The sequence below is a fragment of the Sebastes fasciatus genome, chromosome 13 (genome assembly GCF_043250625.1).
Source record: "Sebastes fasciatus isolate fSebFas1 chromosome 13, fSebFas1.pri, whole genome shotgun sequence".
Classification (NCBI taxonomy): domain Eukaryota; kingdom Metazoa; phylum Chordata; class Actinopteri; order Perciformes; family Sebastidae; genus Sebastes; species Sebastes fasciatus.
Window position 1 is genome coordinate 847,501 of NC_133807.1, and position 22,682 is coordinate 870,182.

General features: G+C 43.1%; 1 protein-coding gene across 13 annotated transcripts in view; it reads right to left on the reverse strand.

The window, feature by feature from the left end:
- Positions 1 to 22,682, reverse strand: part of caskin1 (CASK interacting protein 1) — a 196,790-nt gene that overhangs the window by 66,003 nt on the left and 108,105 nt on the right. For all 13 annotated transcript variants that reach the window (XM_074654973.1, XM_074654966.1, XM_074654965.1 and 10 more), the window contains exons 3-7: positions 15,078 to 15,175; positions 11,306 to 11,451; positions 7,073 to 7,168; positions 6,843 to 6,973; positions 1,915 to 2,023 (exon numbers count right to left, since the gene is read on the reverse strand). In XM_074654973.1, the coding sequence (XP_074511074.1) occupies positions 1,915 to 2,023; positions 6,843 to 6,973; positions 7,073 to 7,168; positions 11,306 to 11,451; positions 15,078 to 15,175 (580 nt within the window). The remainder of the gene's footprint in view (positions 1 to 1,914; positions 2,024 to 6,842; positions 6,974 to 7,072; positions 7,169 to 11,305; positions 11,452 to 15,077; positions 15,176 to 22,682) is intronic.

Below are 22,682 nucleotides of genomic sequence, written 5' to 3' on the forward strand. Positions count from 1 at the left end.
TAATAAAAATAAATTGTGAAAGTGTATAAGGGCTTAGAACAATATGATGAAAGCACTGTATATGATGACCACCCCCATGATCTATTATGTTTCATAAGTTGTAGCAATTTTTGGGGTTGATACCTGTCAATATCAATATCATAGGGTGTGATATTTTTTACACAGATTTGGTGCTAAATTTAACCATTTTTTACCACTGGAGAATTGATCAAAATGACCAATAATCCCCTCCAAAATACAAAATTAAGACACCAAGACCTCGAGGAACACCATAGAAAAAGCCATGCTGTGATTTGGGATCAAAAACTTTTGACATTTGGAAATTTCTGCAAGAATTAAATTTTTCGACGATCGGATGGCGAACACTTCTCTTCTGTAAACTGCTCAGAAACCCCCTTATAGTCAATCTAGCTAGGAAAGCCACCCATCCTCTGAATGCTCTAGGTCTCTAGTTTGATCCATCCATCCTCTGAATGCTCTAGGTCTCTAGTCTGATCCATCCATCCTCTGAATGCTCTAGGTCTCTAGTTTGATCCATCCATCCTCTGAATGCTCTAGGTCTCTAGTCTGATCCATCCATCCTCTGAATGCTCTAGGTCTCTAGTCTGATCCATCCATCCTCTGAATGCTCTAGGTCTCTAGTTTGATCCATCCATCCTCTGAATGCTCTAGATCTCTAGTTTGATCCATTCATCCTCTGAATGCTCTAGGTCTCTAGTTTGATCCACCCATCCTCTGAATGCTCTAGGTCTCTAGTCTGATCCATCCATCCTCTGAATGCTCTAGGTCTCTAGTTTGATCCATCCATCCTCTGAATGCTCTAGGTCTCTAGTTTGTGGCTGTAAAGTCTCATGAGGCTGTGATTATCCTAGAGGTCACCACAGGTCATTTTATACAGGGAGGTCAATGAAATGTCTCCTATGGGGACAAACATCATCACACATGAATACAGTTGGGCTCCTTGGATCGACCAGAGTCTCAACTTTACAGTGAGACCCAATTTATGGAATTCAACACTGTTTAGGGACCCCAGTATTCAGAAATATTCAAACACATCATTTTAGAATAAGGTGAAAATAACAAATCTGTACTGCATGCATAAAAATTTATGTTTTTTGCCCCAAACTGCATGTGATTATCATAAAGTGGGCATGTCTGTAAAGGGGAGACTCGTGGGTACCCATAGAACCCATTTACATTCACTGATCTGTAGGTCAGAGGTCAAGGGACCCCTGTGAAAATGGACATGACAGTTCCCCTCACCAAAATTAAGCCTAACTTTGGAGCGTTATTTAACCTCCTTCCTGACGAGCTAATACAACATGGTTGAACGTGGATTCATCAGGTTTTGTAGTTTCATATGATATATCTTTAATCTAGCTTTAAAACTGACCCCACTACTACCTAAAAATCGCAAATTGCGTTAATGCTTTCAAGAAATTATTGGCGTTAAAACAAAATTGCCTTCACTATATCTAAAACTGAACCTGCTACAGCCTCTGAAAGACAGTGAAGTCGGTCAGGTCTCAGGGGGCTAATGAAATATTTTAAATATTTTAAGTCAAACAGGGTTCTTCAATGACATATGTACTGGGTTACATCTTACAGGCATAGTCATATAAATAAGTCAAAATGTACTAATTCATAGCAATTGGATATGGAAATCCTCTTCATCACAGAAAACAGGCAGCCGTATTGTTTTGACAAAAAAAAAAAATTGTTATATGAAATGTTATATATATTTCATGGAAATAGAAAAGTCACCTTCCAAGTGTTACTGTCACAGCTGTGATATTTGACATTAGTGGTGGAGACAGCAGTTAGATTCAATAGAGGTTTTGGCCTGAAAGTGTTCAAAATGAGATTGTAATTGTCCTTTATGTGAACTCGAGCCCAGGGTAAAGTTCCACTTACTTCCAGCAGGAGTCTCACTGCCTCGGTCTTCCCACACAGGGCAGCTTCATGCAGGGCAGTGCCCGCTTTGGTCTGTCTGTTGATGTCGATGCCTGCCTGGATCAACAGTCTGACAGCAGTGGCAGAAGAAAGGGAATAGTGTATGAAGAGGTGAGAGGTGTCAAGAGAGGTGAGAGGTGAGAGGTGTCAAGAGAGGTGTCAAAGAACACACAGATGTAGAGAGAAGAGGAGTCAAGTGGGAGATATAAAAAAGAGAAAGAGAGAAATAAAGTGAACTCTTGGTATACCGCACCAGATTTAAAAGATAAGGCTGGCATTACTCTATATTTCTCTTATTACAAACAAGCCCCACAAAATGACCAAAACCAACAATGTCTGTCTCTTAATAATTCCTGACTTCTCTGCCCCAGGCCAATTTGTTTCTGAAAACAGAAATCTTTCATTCTGAAGAAAAGCCTCAGTATTTTTATCAGCAGGGCATTGTAGCTTTTAGCAAACATTATTCAATATTAGTATAAATAGTGTAATTGTTGGGGAACTATTTTCACATTTGGTGAGTTAGTGAGTATTTACTGCACCAAGATGGTGTATGTAGGATTGACTCAAAATGTTATTCATATTAAAGAAATGTCTTCTATTGCACTTGATCTCAATGAGACCACTAATTAAATTAGAATTATTGTGTTATAGATTGAAGTTAAAATTGATTAAATTGACTTTTCTGGCCATCATCATGAAATAATCCTAAAATAATCCACTCTGTGAGGACTGTTGGTCCAGGTTTGCAGTGGAGATTGCTTTGCTAAATGTGTTAGAAAGGAGATAAAAACTGAGCCTTTTTTGAACTGCCTTAATGTTATCTTTACCCTCTCCAACATCAGAAACTCCAATCGCAGTTCTTGCACTCCCCGTGTGGTCACTGTAGCCACCATATGTATTTACAGTATGTTTCTGAGGAGCTGCAGGTCGGCTACCGTGTAGCCTACTCTACAACATAGCTTTGGCAGCCACATACATAGGCTCCATAGCTATGGCGTAACTATTTAATGAACATATTTTCCTCATACTCTCTGCCTGAATATACCTGTATTTACCCTGTGTCTGAAACACTCCGTTTTAGCACATTTCAACGGAATTGCTACGGAATTTCGTGGCTTGGGTCCCCGTTTACTTCCTGTAAGATGATGTCATTCACAAACACTGCAACAGGAAATAAACTGGTACACATCTACAATGTTTACATTTAAAACTATATACTGTATATTGTATATTTGTGACATCACAAAATTACAGACATCTTGACACCTTGTTTCAAAAACAGTTTGTGAATACAGGCTGTGTGGATTTCTCCACGGATTGAGCATTTCAATACTTTCACAGTATTTATGTAGTACTTAAACCTGCTTTATAAGAAATAAACTTCTGTGACAATATCACAACACTCGCTGGACCATTTCATCTGCAACCAAATAGAGGAATGTCTGCACTTGGTCAATTGTATGGCGTAGTGTCCATACTCTAGTGTACATACTCTAGTGTACATACTCTAGTGTACATACTGCCGTGTACGTACTGTAGCATGTACGGTGTAGTGTACATACTCTAGTGTACATACTCTAGCGTGTACAGCGTAGTGTACATACTCTAGTGCAGAGGTTCTCACTGGCACACTGGTTCTCAACATTGGTTGAGAACCAATATCCCTCTCTGTCAACACGGAAGGTGTGCCTCGGAAATGTTTTGACAATCACAAGTGTGCCTTCAGTTGCAAAAGGTTGAGAACCCCTGCTCTAGTGTACATACTGCCGTGTACGTACTGTAGCGTATACGGCGTAGTGTACATACTCTAGTGCAGGGGTTCTCAACCTTTTGCAACTGAAGGCCCACTTGTGATTGTCAAAACATTTCCGAGTAAAAAACCTAACATGTTTATACAACAAATAATAAACTGGGCTGTAGATATGTGTTATGCCACTGTCAGCTGTAATGACCAAAATACATATTCTGCTTACCCTCAGTGAGACACTTGGGCTTGCCTCTGGGAAATAATGAGATCAAGTCGTGGTGGGATGAGTGAGAGGCTGACACGCAGAGTAGCATTCAAAGTTGCTTTCAGTTTGTTCCTTGCCTTTGATTTTGTGACAGTCACAATGGAAAACCCTGACTCACATAAATAGGTGGTGGTGAAAGGCAACAGAAATTTGATTGCCCGTTTTGACAGAGAGGGATATTGACTGGCAGCCAGTATCCAGAATGAAGCAAGGTCTACTTGTGTGAGCTGAAGCTTCAGGCTGCTGTCTGCTGATAGTTCCATCAGTTCATTTTCCAACACAGTGGAGAGAGCTATGTCTTCTGAAGCAGGATCCACAGAGAAAGGGTCCAAAATCCAAAGGTTTCCATCTCGTGCATCTTCTGGGAAGTAGCCTGCAAACTTTCCCGACAACTGAGTCAAATGCTGGGTTATAACACTGGATATGTTGACATGAGGAGTGGCTTCCAAAGTTTCACTTAGGAGTGAAAACACGTCAAATCGTCCCTCCTTGACTCTTCTGTTCCACAGAATACGAGTGCTGCTCTTCCAGAAATGTGTGCACTTCTTCTCTCAGTTCAAAAAGGCGATTAAGCACGAATCCTAATTGAATGTATTCAGGGTCATATTTCCTCACAACACGCTTCGGAGCCTTTACTGGCGCAGGGTTGTCTCCCACATCACTTTTTCGCTTTAAAAACCGATCCATTTTGTCTCACTGCATCCGAGAACGTTAGCTAGCTAACAGTGGCAAACACGTTTGTCTCTACCTGATGATGTTTGGTGTTTTTACACAAGGCCTATTGAAGGAGGTTGGGTCACACTTAATCAACGCGCCTTTGGGGTACCGCACATGCGCAGTAATATCTGCTCTGCACTCGCCGAAATTGAGCCGATCGCAACGCACGACCGCAGCTCCAGTTACACTGCGCATGTGTTATACCCAATACAAGACCGTGTCCGCCCGTGTCTCAGCCTCCTTCAATAGGCTTTGGTTTTACGGCAGCTGGCATCTTACCTCCTTTAGGTTTTACCTGTTCACTTTGCTAAATAATAATAAAAAGATAATCTAGTACCACTGCCTCCGCGGCCCACTAGATGGCGCTCTGCGGCACACCGGTGGGCCGCGGCACACTGGTTGAGAATGGCTGCTCTAGTGTACATACTGCCATGTACGTACTGTAGCGTGTACGGCATAGTTTTGCAGGTTGCCATTTTTCAAATCTGGATTGAGTGAATAAAAAAGTCATGGTCTCTATTGACGATAGCTTGGCTATTTAAAAATGGTGGGTTTTGCAGGATGTCCCATGTCGCGCTTTTGCGACAATTCTCTCTGACCAATCAGTGGTCTGCAGCGTTTTAACTCCCCCTATTGGCTCAACTTGCTGGGAACCTCGGATGAGGTGGTACCAAAAAAACCACCATGTACCAGGTACTATCCACAACTTTTGCTAACGGAAAACCAAAAAAGAACGCGTGGAGTTGCATGCTGTACCATGCAGTGGAAATGTAGCGTAATAGCCTGAGAGTTTGGCCTGAAGTTGGCATGCTAACACGCTAAAAACTAAGATGTTTACCATGGTTAACATTACACCTGCTAAACCTCAGCAGGTTTACATTGTTATTGAGAGCATGTTAGCATTTAGCTCAAAACACAGACTAAGTACAGCCTCTCAGCTTCTAGCATTGCTGTAGACTCGAGGAATAAATGACTGTGGATGAGTCTTTGGCTACCAATGCCATCATTAATTGTTGGTCTTTTCAGTCATTAAGTCAAGAATATCACCAGCCTTATTACTTCCTTTAAATGACAGGGTCAGAGAAAAGGACGTTGAAAGATCCGATGACACGAGTCAACTGTCAAAAAAGCTGCCAAACACACATTTCATTTTCCTCTAACTTCTACTGAACTAGAGTCAGTGTTTGTATGTGTGTGTGTGTCTTCCACAGACTGCTGGCCATGCCTAATGAGCATCATTTATCAGTGTCACTTCCAGAGAGGCACGCTCTGCTCTATCAACTATGACAGGCTTAATTCTCTCTCTTCCTCTCTCTCTCTCTCTCTTTTGAACCTCTCTCTTTATTTCTCTACCCCTCTCTCTCTCCCTTATCTTCCCTCAGTTGCAGTCTTCTCTCATCTTTCAGTGTCTCCCTCCTTTCCTTGGCCTCTCTGTCTGTGTCTGCCAGGCAAGCAAGCCCTCCACCGACACACACACACACACACTCACGCACACGCACACGCACACACACACACACACGCGCGCGCACGCACACGCGCGCCGCACACACGCACACGCGCGCCGCACACACACACACACACACACACACACACACACACACACACACACACATACTGTATGTATATACGGCCCAGAGTTACTTAAAAGTGGTTGCGAGTGATGAGAGGAAAAGTAGACTTTGTGGTGTGTGTTTATTCGCCGCGGCACACCATTCTGCAGGGATCTTTCATGCCAAAGCGTTGTGCTGAATGCTGACATCACCATGGCAACAAAAGTCACTCTGGCATGATGCTCCTTTGCAAAAAGCGTAAACAAAAAGTAGTATGTGTCATCCCTGTTGAGATGAGATTATAATGACTTGACATTTAGCGTGACAGAGTGCCATGCAAAGTCTGCAGTGTGTAAAGTCTCCAAAATGTATTTAAGAGTATGTAACTGATGCATCATCTCTCACTGTATGGCACCACATTATTCCTTCACTTCATTGGATCACACTGTTCCCCTGTTGTGTTATATATCGGTTTTCTCAGCAAGCTCAGGAGGACATTTAAACCCAGTGATTCATTAAAAATGGTGTGTGTGTGTGAGATGAACCTCTGGGATGGATGTGTTTGTGGAAGTGTGTGTGTGTGTGTGTGTGTGTGTGTGTGTGTGTGTACCTGATGATGTCTATGTGTCCGTTCTTGGCGGCCAGGTGGAGAGGAGACGTCCCGTTGGGGTCGGTAGTGTCTCCTTTTTTGGGCTCCAGCAAAGCAGCACACATGTTACTGGACAGCAACAACTGGACCACCTACAAGCACACACACAAGCCAGACATTTGATCATTCCTGTAGACTGTCTTCAGGTGCTGCTGGTTTTGATAACAATGACTCAAATTGTAGGCTCTTACCCCAACTCTGCCGAACTCACAGGCCAGGTCCAGAGGTGTTTTCCCTGCGTTGTCCACAATACACGGGTTGGACTGGTGCTGCAGCAGCATCTCCGACTGGAGACAGGAGACACAAGAAAACACACACCGACACATGAGAAAAAAACAAACAGATATTAATAAAAACTAAGGCTTCAAAGTTAACGCCATAACGCCTTAAAACAAATTGTTTTTTTACGCCACTAATTTCTTTAATGCATTATTGCAACTTGTGATTTTTAGGTTGTAGCGGCTCAGTTTTAAAGCTATATTGAAGATATATCATATGAAACTAGAAAAACCTGATGAATCCATCGGTACCAACCATGTCATACTAGCTTTTCAGGAAGGAGGGTAAATAACGCTCCAAACTTACGCCACATTTTGGCAAGAAATGTCTTTGTTTTGTCTTATTAACTGATTTATTAAATAATAAATATATACACACATTTGCATAAAGCAGCATATTTGTCCACTCCCATGTTGATAAGAGTATTAAATACTCGACAAATCTCCCTTTAAGGTACATTTAGAACAGATAAAAAAAAGTGTGATTAATTTACAATTAATCATGATTAACTGTGGACAATCATGTGATTAATCGCGATTAAATATTTTAATTGATTGACAGCCCTAATAAATACATTAATCTGTTATTGAGGCAGGCACGCCCTGGCACGCTCTGGCACGCCCTGGCACGCCCTGGCATGCTTCCATCTGCGGGGTGATATGGTTGACGGGTGTAGTTCAGTAGAAAGAAAATAGTTCCTCCATGAAGCTGCTCACAACCAGGTGTGTGGATTATTGTGCATGATTTCTTGAAAGAGACATTGCTGTTGAGTTTTTCAAATGTATTTTTGCCCCTTTGAGCACCATAAGCAGAGTGTCATCTAGAAGGCAGACATCTCTACGGCCAATATTTCCAACACTTGGCAACTCACACCAAAACAATCTAGATTGATAAAGATGATTGATAAAAATGTAGTGTACTGTTTAGCTGTAAAATGAGAGTGTGCTCCGGCTGGTGGGCGGTGCTTGGTATTTCTTCAGCAGATCTCAACATGGCTGCCGGGTCACAAACTTTCTCATTTTACAGCTTTTTTTTTAATCATATTTGCTCTAATTCTACCCACTGCTGCTATAAAGAGAATCCGTCCCTGTAGGTACGGTGGCTTGTCTCTGTATAATGACCTTAAAGCTTGGTTAAAGTGGTAAAAGACTTAGAAGGATAAATTCCCACCAAAGGAATTAGTTCATTGTGCTTTCTAATGCACCTTAAAAATGGAACAAATTAGAAAAACACGCCAAATTAGATTCCCTCGTTTCAGATAAAAACAGTCTCGCCATCCTTAAAGAAATGTCATGTATATGTAATGTCATTTTTGTATTTATTTGCCCTTGCACACTGGGAGCAACTGTGGATTAAAGCTTCAGCCCCAGTTTGTTACCCTGCATAAATCATGGTTATTTAATCAAATAGAGGGAATGGTTGTTCAGTTTTTGGGCCGAATGCTGAGCGTCGCTCTCCTCTAGGGTATGTTGGCTGCTGTAGTGAGTCGGCTGTATTTCATTGTTGTTGCTTTGGCAAGCCTGCAGCAGCACTGCAGTGGTTTTTCTTAACTGGAAAAGACTCCAAGATGGAATTTTCTTTAGCTCCTGTGTTTCATTTTCTTCTTTCTTAAATATACATTACTTTTTTTTTTTTTATGTTTTTGACACCGGAAAATGGGCACTATGTATATGGAAGTGACCATTGCACTCACTGGATGAGAACAAGACATAAGTGATAAATGTTAAAGTAAAGGTAGCCTGATTCCAGACCTATGAATCAGTGCCCACATCTCATTTGTTCAGCGATTCAAAAAGGCCCTTTTCCTAGCAGATATGTTGACTTGTCACAGCAGGTAAAGTTCAGGTGTACTTAATAACACTGATCACAGCTCTTAGGCACAGTGACTGGAGACGTCATCCCCCTACATAGCTAGGCTACCTAGCAGAAGTGGGACCAAGTTTTGCAAGTCCCAAGTCAAGTCCCAAATCCTAAATTTTGTTTTGAGTTCTAAACAAGTCATAATGTTTTCATAATTTTTCTAGTTTCATATGACACCAGGATCTTCACTCTAGCTTTAAAATGAGCCCACTACAACCTAAAAATCTCAAGTTGCGTTAATGCGTAAAAGAAATTAGTGGCGTTAAAATGAATTTGCGTTAATGCGTTAATGCGTTATTATCGCGTTAACTTTGACAGCGCTAAATAGCAATGATCACAGCTCTTAGGCACAGTGAGTGAAGTATGGAGACGTCATCCTCCTGCATAGTGAGGCAGCTACCTAGCTTCATGACGTAGCTACCTAGCAGAGGTGGGACACAAATCTGTCAAGTCCCAAATCCTAAACTCTGAGTTTTGAGTTCTAAACAACTCATATTGTGCTCTTCACCAAATGTAATGCCATTTTAAATAATACATTAAAATGTTGTTAAAACAAGTGCACCTGAACTTAATCATAAAAAAGTAGAATTTATTCATGCTACACTTTTTAAATAACATACTTTTTAAGCTTTTCGCTTGGGGGAAGGTATTTTCAAGTCACATGGCTCAAGTCCAAGTAAAGTCCCAAGTCATTCGTGTTAAAGTCCAAGTCGAGTTGCAAATCTTTGTTTATTTTGTCAGGTCAAGTCTGAAGTCATCAAATTTGTAGCTCGAATCTGACTCGAGTCCAAGTCATGTGACTCAGGTCTACACCTCTGCTACCTAGCAACAATAAAATGGTGAAGGTGGAATGTTGAAGTTAAGTGGAAAAAAAGGCAATTCAGTGTGATTATCAGGCTGAATTGAATGTTAAACCTGTAATAACTGTACAGCAATTTGGTCACTTGGGGGCAGCAGAAACAAGCTGTAAACACAACACTGACATATCAGCACCTTTTAATCAATATGTGGTGAACATGTTAGCAAACAGTTGCCCATTTACACATCGAGCATATACAGAGCTACATTAGCATTCATTTGGAGTGGTGGTGTCTTTGGCCACCTAATGAATGTACAATATTCAATCTCTTTAAGCTCTGTTTTTGGTCTCCACCAACTCCTGAGGAAAATACAGTTTTTTTTTTTTTTTGCTAGTTGCTAACCTTGTCTGCTGTTTGGTGCTGGACAGGTAGTGCACAGTGGGGTTTTAGAGCTTTTTAGCTAAAAACAGCTATTAGAGCAGTGGGAGTGAAGCAAAACAGTCAAATTATGCTCCAGAAAACCAAAACAATGAGCTGAAAGATGTTTAAAAAGCTCTGTAAAACTGAGTGGAACCTATCCTAACCTTAACCAAGGTCAATGCCTAACCTTAACCATCACGCAAGAGTTTTGCAATTTGCGTGTTACCTTCAAGACACGACCCAGATCCATTCCTCCCATTCTTACTTTTCACAATAAAAGCCCTAGACATATACACTGTGGAACTGTTTACCAGAGGCAAATTCACTCAGCACATTTTGCTTAAAGGAAACTAAATTAACTTACAGTAGTTTAGGATATACAGCAATTTACCTCAGGCACAGTGCCAGACGCTGCTCTGGGTCAATAGGATAGGATCCTGTAGTTGGTCCTCTGCCTGTGCCAATCAATTAGAACCTTTTAATGAAAATGTGTGGCAACTGTCGTAAAGGCCTTTATTATAATCATTTGATTATAATAAAGGCCTTTATTATAATCATTTGATTATGGCCGCTTTAAAGGTGCCAACAATCACTAATAACAACAAACCCTTTCAGCCTCTGTGGCAGCCCATTCTGCTATTTCAGAACTGAAGGATGCTAAATTATGAATCATGATCGGTGGGTGATTTGAGGGGGGATGCTGTCCCCCTTGTTAACCTGCCACCCCCCCCCCTCTCCATCCCCTAGTAGCAGAGAGTGCAGGGGCAGAGGAGTTGTTTAGTTCAACATGTTAAGTCTAGTCTGCCTGACTCATTGATCCTTTATCTGAATGAAGTTGGAATCTATGGCCCTGACCATTGCTCTGAAATATCAGTAGCCTCCACCGTCGGTCCGAACTTGGTCCATCCCCCGTTTAAAAATGACATATCACTTACTGGTTATGACAGATGGCTTTGTCGCGTGAATAACGTGTGGTCAGCACACAGGGGAATCAGTTAATGGTCAGCTGATCTGTCATTAACCTCTACTGTGAGCTCTGTTTTTGGAAGAATTGCCGTCACTCACCACGTCGTAGTGGCCGTGCTGCGCTGCCAGGTGGAGAGGAATCTGTCCTTCATCTGATTGGCCATTGACAGATGAACCAGATTTCAGCAGCATCTTCATAGGCTCCGCCTTCCCCTGCCAGGCTGCGTAGTGCAGCGGCCGCATACCTGCACACACAGAAACACACACATGCACAGAATGAGCACGCAGGCCCTATCTATCTCACACTGAGGTATACAGTATGATATTATTGATCAGTGAATGTTTATGTGTAAGAGCGTGACATGTAGGTCGGCTGTGGCTCAGAGGGTAGAGCAGGTTGTCCACCAATCGGAAGGTCGGTGGTTCGATCCCCGGCTGCTCCGGGTCACATGTCGATGTGTCCTTGAGCAGGACACTTAACCCCAAAAAATTGCTCCCGGAGGCATAGCCATCGGTGTGTGAATAAGTATTTAGATTAAATCCTGATGGGCAAAGTTGGCACCTTAGTAGCCTCTGCCATCAGTGTATGAATGTGTGTGTGAATGGGTGAATACTGACATGTAGTGTAAAGCGCTTTGAGTGGTCGGAAGACTAGAAAAGCGCTATATAAGTCCAAGTCCATGTACAGTATTTTATGTATGTGCAAAGCTCACATTTCACTTTGCTGTTTTGCATGCATTAGGGCTGTCAGAATTAACGCACTAATAATGCATTAACGCAAATTTCTTTTAACGCAACTTGAGATTTTTAGGTTGTAGTGGCTCAGTTTTAAAGCTAGAGTGAAGATATCATATCATATATATATACTGTATATGTACCATATATCATATACACTCCTCAAAAAAATTAAGGTAACACTTAAATCCCACATCAGATCTTGATGAACGAATTATTCAAGTGGAAAATCTTTACTGATGTACATTGTATAATTTGTTGAGAACAAAATGACGTAACAACGGTCAATGGAAACCAAAATCATCAACCCACTGAGGGCTGGATTCAAAATCACACCCTCAAAGTAAAGAATGTAAATCACAGGCTGATCCAGCTCATCCTGTGACTCAGTAGTGTGTATGGCCCCCGCGTGTCTGTATGCCCCTGGACAGTCTGTGAAGGACTGGTTCCTCCTGGTGCAGTGGGCCCTTGGCGGCGTCGGATGCACCGATACATAACGTCCCGTAGGTGCTCAGTTGGATTTAGGTCAGGGGAACGTGAGGGACAGTCAATGGCATCAATGCCTTGGTCATCCAGGAAACTCCTACACACTCTGGCCACATGAGGCTGGGCATCACCCTGTACCAGGAGGAACCAGGGCCCACTGTACCAGGAGGAACCCAGGGCCCACTGTACCAGGAGGAACCCAGGGCCCACTGTACCAGGAGGAACCAGAGCCCACTGTACCAGGAGGAACCAGGGCCCACTGTACCAGGAGGAACCCAGGGCCCACTGCACCAGGTGGAACCCAGGGCTCACTGCACCAGGAGGAACCCAGGACCCACTGCACCAGGAGGAACCCAGGGCCCACTGCACCAGGAGGAACCCAGGGTCCACTGTACCAGGAGGAACCAGGGCCCACTGCACCAGGAGGAACCCAGGACCCACTGCACCAGGAGGAACCCAGGACCCAATGAACCAGGAGGAACCAGGGCCCACTGCACCAGGAGGAACCCACGGCCCACTGCACCAGGAGGAACCCAGCAGAAACCAAGGGCCCACTGCACCAGGAAGAACCCAGGGCCCACTGTACCTGGAGGAACCCAGATCCCAGTGTACCAGGAGGAACCCAGGAGGAACCCGGGGCCCACTGCACCAGGAGGAACCCAGGGCCTACTGCACCAGGAGGAACCCTGGAGGAACCCGGGGCCCACTGCACCAGGAGGAATCCAGGGCCCACTGCACCAGGAGGAACCCAGGACCCACTGCACCAGGAGGAACCCAGGGCCTACTGCACCAGGAGGAACCCAGGGCCCACTGCACCAGGAGGAACCCAGGGACTACTGCACCAGGAGGAACCCAGGGCCCACTGCACCAGGAGGAACCCAGGGCCTACTGCACCAGGAGGAACCCAGGGCCCACTGCACCAGGAGGAACCCAGGGCCTACTGCACCAGGAGGAACCCAGGGACTACTGCACCAGCATAAGGTCTGACAATCGCTCTGAGGATTTCACCCTGGTACCTTACAGCAGTCAGGGTACCGTTGGCTATGACATGGAGGTCTGTGCGACCCTCCAAGGATGTGCCTCCCCAGACCATCACTGACCCACCACCGAACCGGTCATGCTGGATGATGTTACAGGCAGCATAACGTTCACCACGGCGTCTCCAGACTCTTTCACGCCTGTCACATGTGCTCAGTGTGAACCTGCTCTCATCTGTGAAGAGAACGGGGCGCCAATGGTGGACCTGCCAGTTCTGGTGTTCTCTGGCGAATGCCAATGGAGCTGCACAGTGCTGGGCTGTGAGCACAGGTCCCACTAGAGGACGTCAGGCCCTCATGCCACCCTCATGGAGTCTGTTTCTGACAGTTTGGTCAGAAACATGAACACCAGTAGCCTGCTGGAGATCATTCTGTAGGGCTCTGGTAGTGCTCCTCCTGTTCCTCCTCACACAAAGGAGCAGATAGCGGTCCTGCTGCTGGGTCGATGCCCTTCTACGGCCCCGTCCAGCCCCGTCCAGCCCTCCGCGTGTAACGGCCGGTCTCCTGGTATCTCCTCCGTGCTCTTGAGACTGTGCTGGAGGACACAGCAAACCTTCTTGCGACCGCACGTCACGTATGGATGTGCCATCCTGGAGGAGCTGGACTACCTGTGCACCCTGATTGGGCTGCAGGTACCACCTCATGCTACAAGTAGTGACAAGGACACTAGCAGAACACAGAACTAGAGAAGAACCAGTCAAGAAGGATGAGGAGAGAGCAGCTGTCTGTGGCCACCACATGCAGAACCATTACCTGTGTGGGGGTTGTCTTGCTGTTGCCTCCATTCACCTGTTGTCACTTTCATTTGCACCAAAGCAGCTGAAAGTGATTCACAATCACTTGTTCTTCCTAAATGGACAGATTGATATCCCTGAAGTTTAACTGATGACGGTGTTATACTGTGATGATTAGGTGTTCCCTTTCTTTTTTTTGAGCAGTATATTTCATATGATAGGAAACTATAAAACCTGATGAATCCATCGGTACCAACCATGTCATACTAGCTGGTCATGAAGGAGGTTAAATAACGCTCCAAACTTACACTAAACTTTGGTGAAGAAAAACTGTTTCAAAGGGGTCCCTTGACCTCTGACCTCCAGATCAGTGAATGTAAATGGGTTCTATGGGTACCCACGAGTCTCCCCTTTACAGACATGCCCACTTTATGATAATCACATGCAGTTTGGGGCAAGTCATAGTCAAGTCAGCACACTGACACACTGACAGCTGTTGTTGCCTGTTGGGCTGCAGTTTGCCATGTTATCATTGGAGCATATTGTTTTATGCTAAATGCAGTACCTGTGAGGGTTTCTGGATCAATATCTGTCATTGTTTTGTGTTGTTAATTGATTTACAATAATAAATATATACATACATTTGCATAAAGCAGCATATTTGTCCACTCCCATGTTGATTAAATACTAGACAAATCTCCCTTTAAGGTACATTTAGAACAGATAAAAAATGTGCGATTCATTTGCAATTAATTGTGATTAACTATGGACAATCATGCGATTAATCGCAATTAAATATTTTAATCAATTGACAGCCCTAATATGTATGTTTGTCTATATTTGTGTGTGTGTGTGTGTGTGCGCGCATTTCCCCATCACCTTTCTGGTCTCTGATGTCGACAGCAGCCTGTGACTCCAGCAGCAGTGTGATGAGCTCTAGGTTCCCATTGAGCGCCGCATGATGCAGCGGAGAAAACCTATAACATACACACACACACACACACATACATACACACACACACACACACACACACACACACACACACACACACACACACAGGTCAGTGATAATGGCAAAGCACAGCATGACAAATAGATTTAATAGCAGAGGATTAGGAGCTAAGGGAAAGATGGGATGGTGGGAGATGGAAAAAAATGCACAAGAGGAAAGGTATCATATTATGTAAAGGATACAGTGTGCGTGAGTGAGAGAGAGAGAGAGAGAGAGAGAGAGAGAGAGAGGGTATAAGGAGGAGAAGTAACATAACCTGAGGACCCAAACACACATATCAAATCCTCTTCCGTGCCCTCCTTACACACACTTTCTATCTGACTCATATCAACAGTGAAATGTGTCTGCTGCCTCCTCTCTGTGACTCTTCTCTCTTGAGATTTGCTATTTGCTGTCAAACATAGTCAGTGGCAGCTTTATTAGGGTTCTGACCTTGGAGTGATGACCTGTGAAAAGGTTCAGATAAATAGTGTAAAAAGTGCAATAATCGGGGCGGTTCATGCTGTTTGCTCCATCTGATGTTTCACATAGGAGGCCATTGAAGAGATAAAAACTCAAACCATGTTAGTGTGATTACAAATGAGGTTTCTACCTGGAGAAATGTGAGCACACTGACCAGGAACTTAAGGTCTTAGTCTGCTTTCTGAGCCTGCCGCTGTGGCCACGTACACACCACTATGCGCTCTCATTCTTGTGGAGATTGCACATGCAGAGATGATGTTGGAATCAAGGCAGTATGGGCACATCTCCACTGAACACATGGAATTTATTTTCTCTTCCGGTGTCCAATTCACTTTTCAACTACACCTCCAGGCTAGCTGTTTCCCCCCGTTTCCAGTCTCTATGCTAAGCTAAGCTAACCAGCTGCTGTCTCCAGCTACTAACTGTAACAGTGCTCCAAGTGAGCCAGTACTCACCGGCACTTCTACATTTGACTCCTTGGCGTACTTCTCACTTTTCTCTGCCCTGTCCATATCAGGCTCTCTGGGAGATTAATAATGGCGATTCATAACGGTGCAGCGCCAGCATCATAAGCCGTATGAACATAAAAACTATGTGGAGAATCTGGACGAGCTGACAGGGGGGGGGGGGGGGTTGAGAACGACGCTGTTGTAATTTATTAATACAGTGTTCAAGTTCTTTTTGTAAAATAATTAGTGAATTGTTTGTCATAATTAATAAAACATTATTTAAAATATTTCTGAATCTGCTCTTTTGATTAGGAGAATATAAATTTAAAGGGTAAACATTTCCAGAAGAATTAAATGTTCAGAGGTTGTGATAAATGATAAAGTAATCATTAAATAGTAATAATAATGGTCCAAAGTGATGTCAAATTGCATAGTTTTAAGTCAAAAAACATAAAAATTTGCTGTACATATATGATATTCACATATCTGGAGGTCAGAGGTCAAGGGACCCCTTTGAAAATGGCCATTACAGTTTTTCCTCGCCAAAATTTAGCGTATGTTTGGAGTTTTATTTAACCTGCTTTGCGACAAGCTAGTATGACATGGTACCAATGAATTCCTCAGGTTCTCTTTTTATGACATGATGTATGATGTATAGTCATAGAAGCAGGAACCCAAGAGGAGGTAGACTGTAAATAGGAGTCAACAGGCTAAAAGACCTCAGTCTTTTAGCCTGTTGACATGGGGTCCAAAAATAAATAGAAAGAGTTTGAAGCATGGTATCTTTCTTTGTAAAAATTTCAAACCAAAAACAGAAGAGCAAAAGTGTAAGGAATGGGTCAAACTGTGTGTTTATCTGTAAGCTACAAACATTAACAGGTTCGGCTAACTAGCTTAGTACCTAACTAACTGAACTTTACTTTCAAGGCCAAGGTGCATTTCATTAGCAAACTACATTAGTTTGTGGGGTTACAGGTTATGTTAAAAAACAAAAAACAATAGCAAGTCCACAGTGTAGTATTCCCCCACTGTGTGGAAGCTAGTCTACTATAGCAGAGAGTAGGCTCTTCTCCAGCCAAACTCCAGCCGGTTACCATTACCTTTTTCCACACATTGGTTAGTCCTCATTCTAACATAGGCTACTATTAAAGATAAACAATACAGCACACCTCTGTGCTCTATTGGGCTCTGGGCTGTGTTTTAGTTGTTAAAAATACATTCACCCTCATTACTTATTTGACATCTATATTCACAAACAGTGCCTGTTAGCAGGAGGAGAAGGAGATGGTTTTGGGTGCATCCCCTCAACCAACGAAGGAGACACTAAGAAAAAAAAATAGAATGGGCGCATATTTTTAACAGAGCTTCTGAAATGTGCTGTGGCGTGTCCGGTGGAAACAAGCATTGTCTGGAGCGATCATCTCCAGCGGTAACATTTGTGTCAAACTATCATCATAAATAGCCCGTTTTTCCAGTGGTTCATATCAGGCTTGAAACTGAACCCAACACTGGCTATGTGCGCAGCGTTTCACTTGATAAAGCCCAAATTCAGAATCACAACAAAAGACACTGTCTAAAAAACGTATTGACAGGAAAAAAACAGAGATGAAAACGGCGAAGTCAGCTGGGGTAGTGCGGGCGTGGCATCAAGGCCACTGTGGCCGCAGGGCACATCATTTTTTGAGGGGCAGAAGGCCACGGCCCTCATGGCTTTCGTTAAATTCCTGCCCTGCATCTCACTAACATCTAAGGATGCTGACTTTTTGCCTGAGACATGTAACTTTAGCGTCCGTTTTTTAGCACAAAGTCATGTATACGGCCATGAAGTGCATATTTAAAGACCCTTTTACCAGATTCTCATTTTAAAACCATTAAACTGGAAACATTAAAAGTCAGGCAGAGACAAGTTAATAGCTTGGCAGCTAACATTACCTGTATTGGCTAGCTACAGTAGCTACAGCTGATAAAATGTGCTGGCAACAGTTGTCATTACAGCCAGCAAAATCGACAGTCACTTACTAGAATTGACAAGCCTGCCCTTGTCTGAAATCAAGGCCACATTCTTTCAAATATTACTAAGAATACCACTGCTATCATTGTAACCTGCATTATGCAGCATGCGAGATGGTGACAGTTTTACCATTGGCAAGTGGCATATGTGAGTGTGAATTATTTTGTGAGAAAGCTAGGAAGATAGTACTGAATATAGGAGTCCCACTTGCTTTGAGTGTGCCTGTGAGTCTGGAGCAGCATACTGAAGAGTGCTGCCCTCCCACAGTGACCTGCTCTAGTTTATTCACTACAGATCAGCCATCGCTCCTTCTCTCCTTCTATCTGCCTGCACTGGCTCTATTCCTCTCCTCCGCTACCTCCTCTCCCTACATGCTTTTCTTCATAGCTTTTACGCTATCAAATTTCACCATGACGACTACTACTAATAAACTGAAAATGATGACAAGCCTTGTTTTGCCAGTGAGGGAGATGCCGCCCCACACCATGACACTGCCCCCACCAAAAGCTGTTACTCCATCGGTGCAACAATCAGCATAGCGTTCTCCACCCTGCCATCCAACTTTGGCAGACAGAACCTGGACTCATCACTGAACATGACATTCCCCCACATGATCAGGTTCCATTGTCTGTGTTGTCGACACCAGCGCAAACGGGCCTGACGGGGAAGGGCAGTCATTGCAGGCTTCCTGGTAGCCTTATTAGAACACACTGTTTACCATTGGCAGAGCATTTTGGCATCATTGTGAAGGTAAATAAACAGGCTTTCCAACCATTTAAAATACAGTGTCAGTTAGCATTGGAACAACAGAGAAATAATCGACCAAACACAAGTTTCCGTACTTTCTTTTCCCAGTATATATACCAATAATTAATTTTTCATACTTTTCCCTTTATTTTTGTTTTGTTTGTTAGTATTTTGTTATTGTTGCATTTTCTTGTATTTTATACTTTATAAAATTGTCATTTAGTATTGTTTTGTGTATTATTGTCTTGGTACAACACAGTCTCTTTGTGAAATAGTCATGAAATTTAATCTATTTGATTCGTGAACATAGACACACATTTCCCTGTTTTTTGTGACGCTCAGCACGACTTTCAACAATGTATTTTTTGTACGTTTTCCTACAAATGTCCAACAACACGTGACGCACGTTTCAATTTCCGCTCCAGTCTTTTCAAAATAAAATTACTTAGTTAGGTTTAGGAAAAGATTGTGGTTTGGGTTTAAATAACACAGGAAGTGGCATAACTTAAATATGGAAGTTACAGGGCAAAAACTACTTAGTTAAGTTTATGAAATAATAACTCTTTTTACATTACATACCAATTGATTGATTGACAGGAAAAAAAATTGAAATTCGTCTTTGTACACGAATCAGTACATTAAATTTTGTGACAACTTTACAAACTGTTGTGCGACTGGGCTGCTTGGTAGGTGGGTAAACTGCCCGGGGTCACCGTGGAGCTGTTAACTAATAGTTTTATCTAAATATCTTTTTATGTAAAAATCATTATCAGCAAAGTAACTAGTAACTAGCTATCAAAGTACAGTACTTGAATAAATGTGAAAATGTGTTCACAGACCAAAACGCAGAGGGCCTGCTTGTTAAGAGAGCTTGACATCCAGGGTCTGAAATTAGCACCCGCCATCCGCCAAATGCTGGTAAGTTGTTGGCAGTGGCGGGTGAAATCATCAGGACACCTGCCACTTTGGCAGGCAGGGAAAACACTAGTTATGGGAATAAAGAACCAACGTTGTCCAATTCCTTGGCATTTCATGCCTCCGTGTCTATTGATTTCTCTTATTGATACTTTCTAACAGTTACGCTGCAGAATGACGCGTACGCATGCTGTATCATGTTTCAGTTTGTTTTGGACCGGAGACACGGCGGAGAGAAAAAAGCGCTCTGTAAGCGTGGTGCTACTAAACCTGAGAGGATGCACCCTATTATTTCCTGATAAAGCGACACTGTGAACAACAAACCTGTGTTGAAATCAGCAGGAGGAGAGTTAGTAACGTTAGCTGTTAGCAGCCGTTAGCAGCTCAGTCCTGACTGGATAAATAACGGAGCTGCTTACGTTAACAGAGGTGCCATTTAGTTAATGTTATGAGACGTTCACTGTCTGCTCAGGAAAAATTACTATTGGGCGAAGGTAAATTACAACATTATCATGATGTGTACAAATATAATCTCGTAAAATTACGTTTTTGGCGAGAAACTTGAATAAATCCAGTTGTTTGATGGAGATGTTTTCACAGCAATATAAAATAGATATTAGAGAGAGAATTATGACCTGTTTAACTTCCTAACACTAGCTCGAAGCAGCTTGCCAAGATTGTTTTTAATCAAAGTAAATATTTAAATAATCATAATCATTTGAATTGTGTGTTTTTATGCAAATAACCACTATAGATGACGAAAACAAAGTACAGTATAGTACTGTGGACACTACCCTCCCTCCCCCAAAAATTCCAACACTGTAATTTACCATGCATATAATGTTTTTTATGTAAAATATATCCAACATTGAATGACATCAGATCTAAAATGTTATTCCGTCATTTAGCTCAGAGATTTCAAGAGTGCCAGACGAAACAAATACTTGTCTGCCACAGTGGCAGGCACTGAAAAAAGATAATTTCAGACCCTGGTGACATCTCACCACCTGTTGAGGTAACAGTGTTCTGATCATCGATCAACAACACTTGTGAAACCCTGTGGTGCCACAGCTGCCAATGTGGCGTTGTTAACTAACGTCAGTCATGGTCCTTGCCCTTGTGGGGATGCTTCTCCCTCTAGCTTGTGACTGTTGTTGGTGTCAGCCAGGGTGGTACACTGTTTGGAAACATAGACTGTATAAGAAGTGGACGTAGTCACCATGGTGTCACCCACTGGTTTGCAGACTGCAGTTTTGAAGCCTCAACTTCGGCATTTTGGCTGTCGCCATCTTTTTGCAACCAGAAGTGACATCAGAGGGTGAAGCTCAACCGAATGCTGAATAAGACATGTTCAGGCGACCTACTCAGAATGGACCTATAGTATATGTACTTATATATACAATAAGAGTAAGAGACTAAAATGGGCCAAAAGTTGGGGGAGCATTCCTATGGAAGCCCAGTATTCATGTTGGGGTCAGTATTATAAAACAAGCGCAAATTCTCGATTTCTTCGACCACTTATGCACGTGCATCCACGCGTTCATGTATTCACACACTTCCCACAAGTGTCTATGAGAAATGGTTCATGAGTTATGAAAAGGGTGGGGCTAAAGTTTAGGGGGCAAGTCTAACCCACACCACTGAAATAGGAACTCTCTGACACCAATACATCAGCCGACAATACGTCATCCAGAGTAGGCTCTCATGACCACACCCCCTTTTGGGGGAGAACAATCCCATGTCCCTCATAGTCAGTAACAGAGTAAAGAGAAGAAGTTGTCTCCAAACTTCTACTTTAAACTAACCAGTAATAGTAATAACACTATGCCCAAGAGTTGCTGTGTAGCTCGTTGCACCAACATAAATCCAAAAATACTGATCTCCCATTTGCTCCCCTGCCATGTCCTAAAAAAGATCAAATAGAGGAGCTTTATAGCTCCAGGCTATAGACCAGACCAGCATGGCATCATCGCCGAGGCTGCGCTCCCTTTTGGGGGAAAGAAACTCGCTGTCACAGGAGAGAAATGCTGTTGTGTAGCGGGCACATACACTGAAATGGCTAAATGGCTAAATGATGCTGGTAACAGTGACATCTAGCATGGCTAGCTAACGTTAGCTTGAGTGGGAGGCTGCTGCAGTAATACTTCCATCCATAATCTGTAACCGCTAATCCTGGGGGAGTGGAGCCAATCCCAGCTGACACTGGGCGGATGCAGGGTACACTCTGGACAGGTCGCCAGACAACCATTCACGCTCACATTCACACCTACAGGCAATTTAGAATCAGTGGGAGGAAGCTGGAGAACCCGCTAACAAGGGGGGAACATGCAAGCCGGATTCAAACCTGTGACCTTCTTGCTGTGAGACGACAGCGCACCACCGTACCGCCCTGCAGTTATACAGTCATACATTAACGTTCTAGCAGCACCAGACTGTCGTCTCCAGCTAAATCTCAGCCTAGAGATCAAACAGTTGACTATTAATACGTTGGTTGTTTACAGACAACACTTCACACTAACATGATTCATTAGCTATGTAGAGAAGTCTGGATAAGCAATATCCGGCCACTGTGTTAGACGGGGGGAGACTGAAGCGAAATGATGGCAACCTTCATTTATTAAGGTATTGTGAGGTTCAGGCAAGATTGAAAAATAATTATTAGAAATGTATAAAACAAATGTTTGTTTGCACAAGAGTCTACTACAAACGGTTCAGAACGTATGAAATAGGCGGGGCTAATTTGTAGGGGGATGGGCAATCCGTCCATAATGAAAAAGCAACTCTGATGAGTGCAGTGCCTTCATACCCATACACTTGACCTCCATGCCAAATTCCAGCTGCCCAGGGCAAAAACTGTGGCTGACAAAGAGTCGGAAATGTTTGTGGAT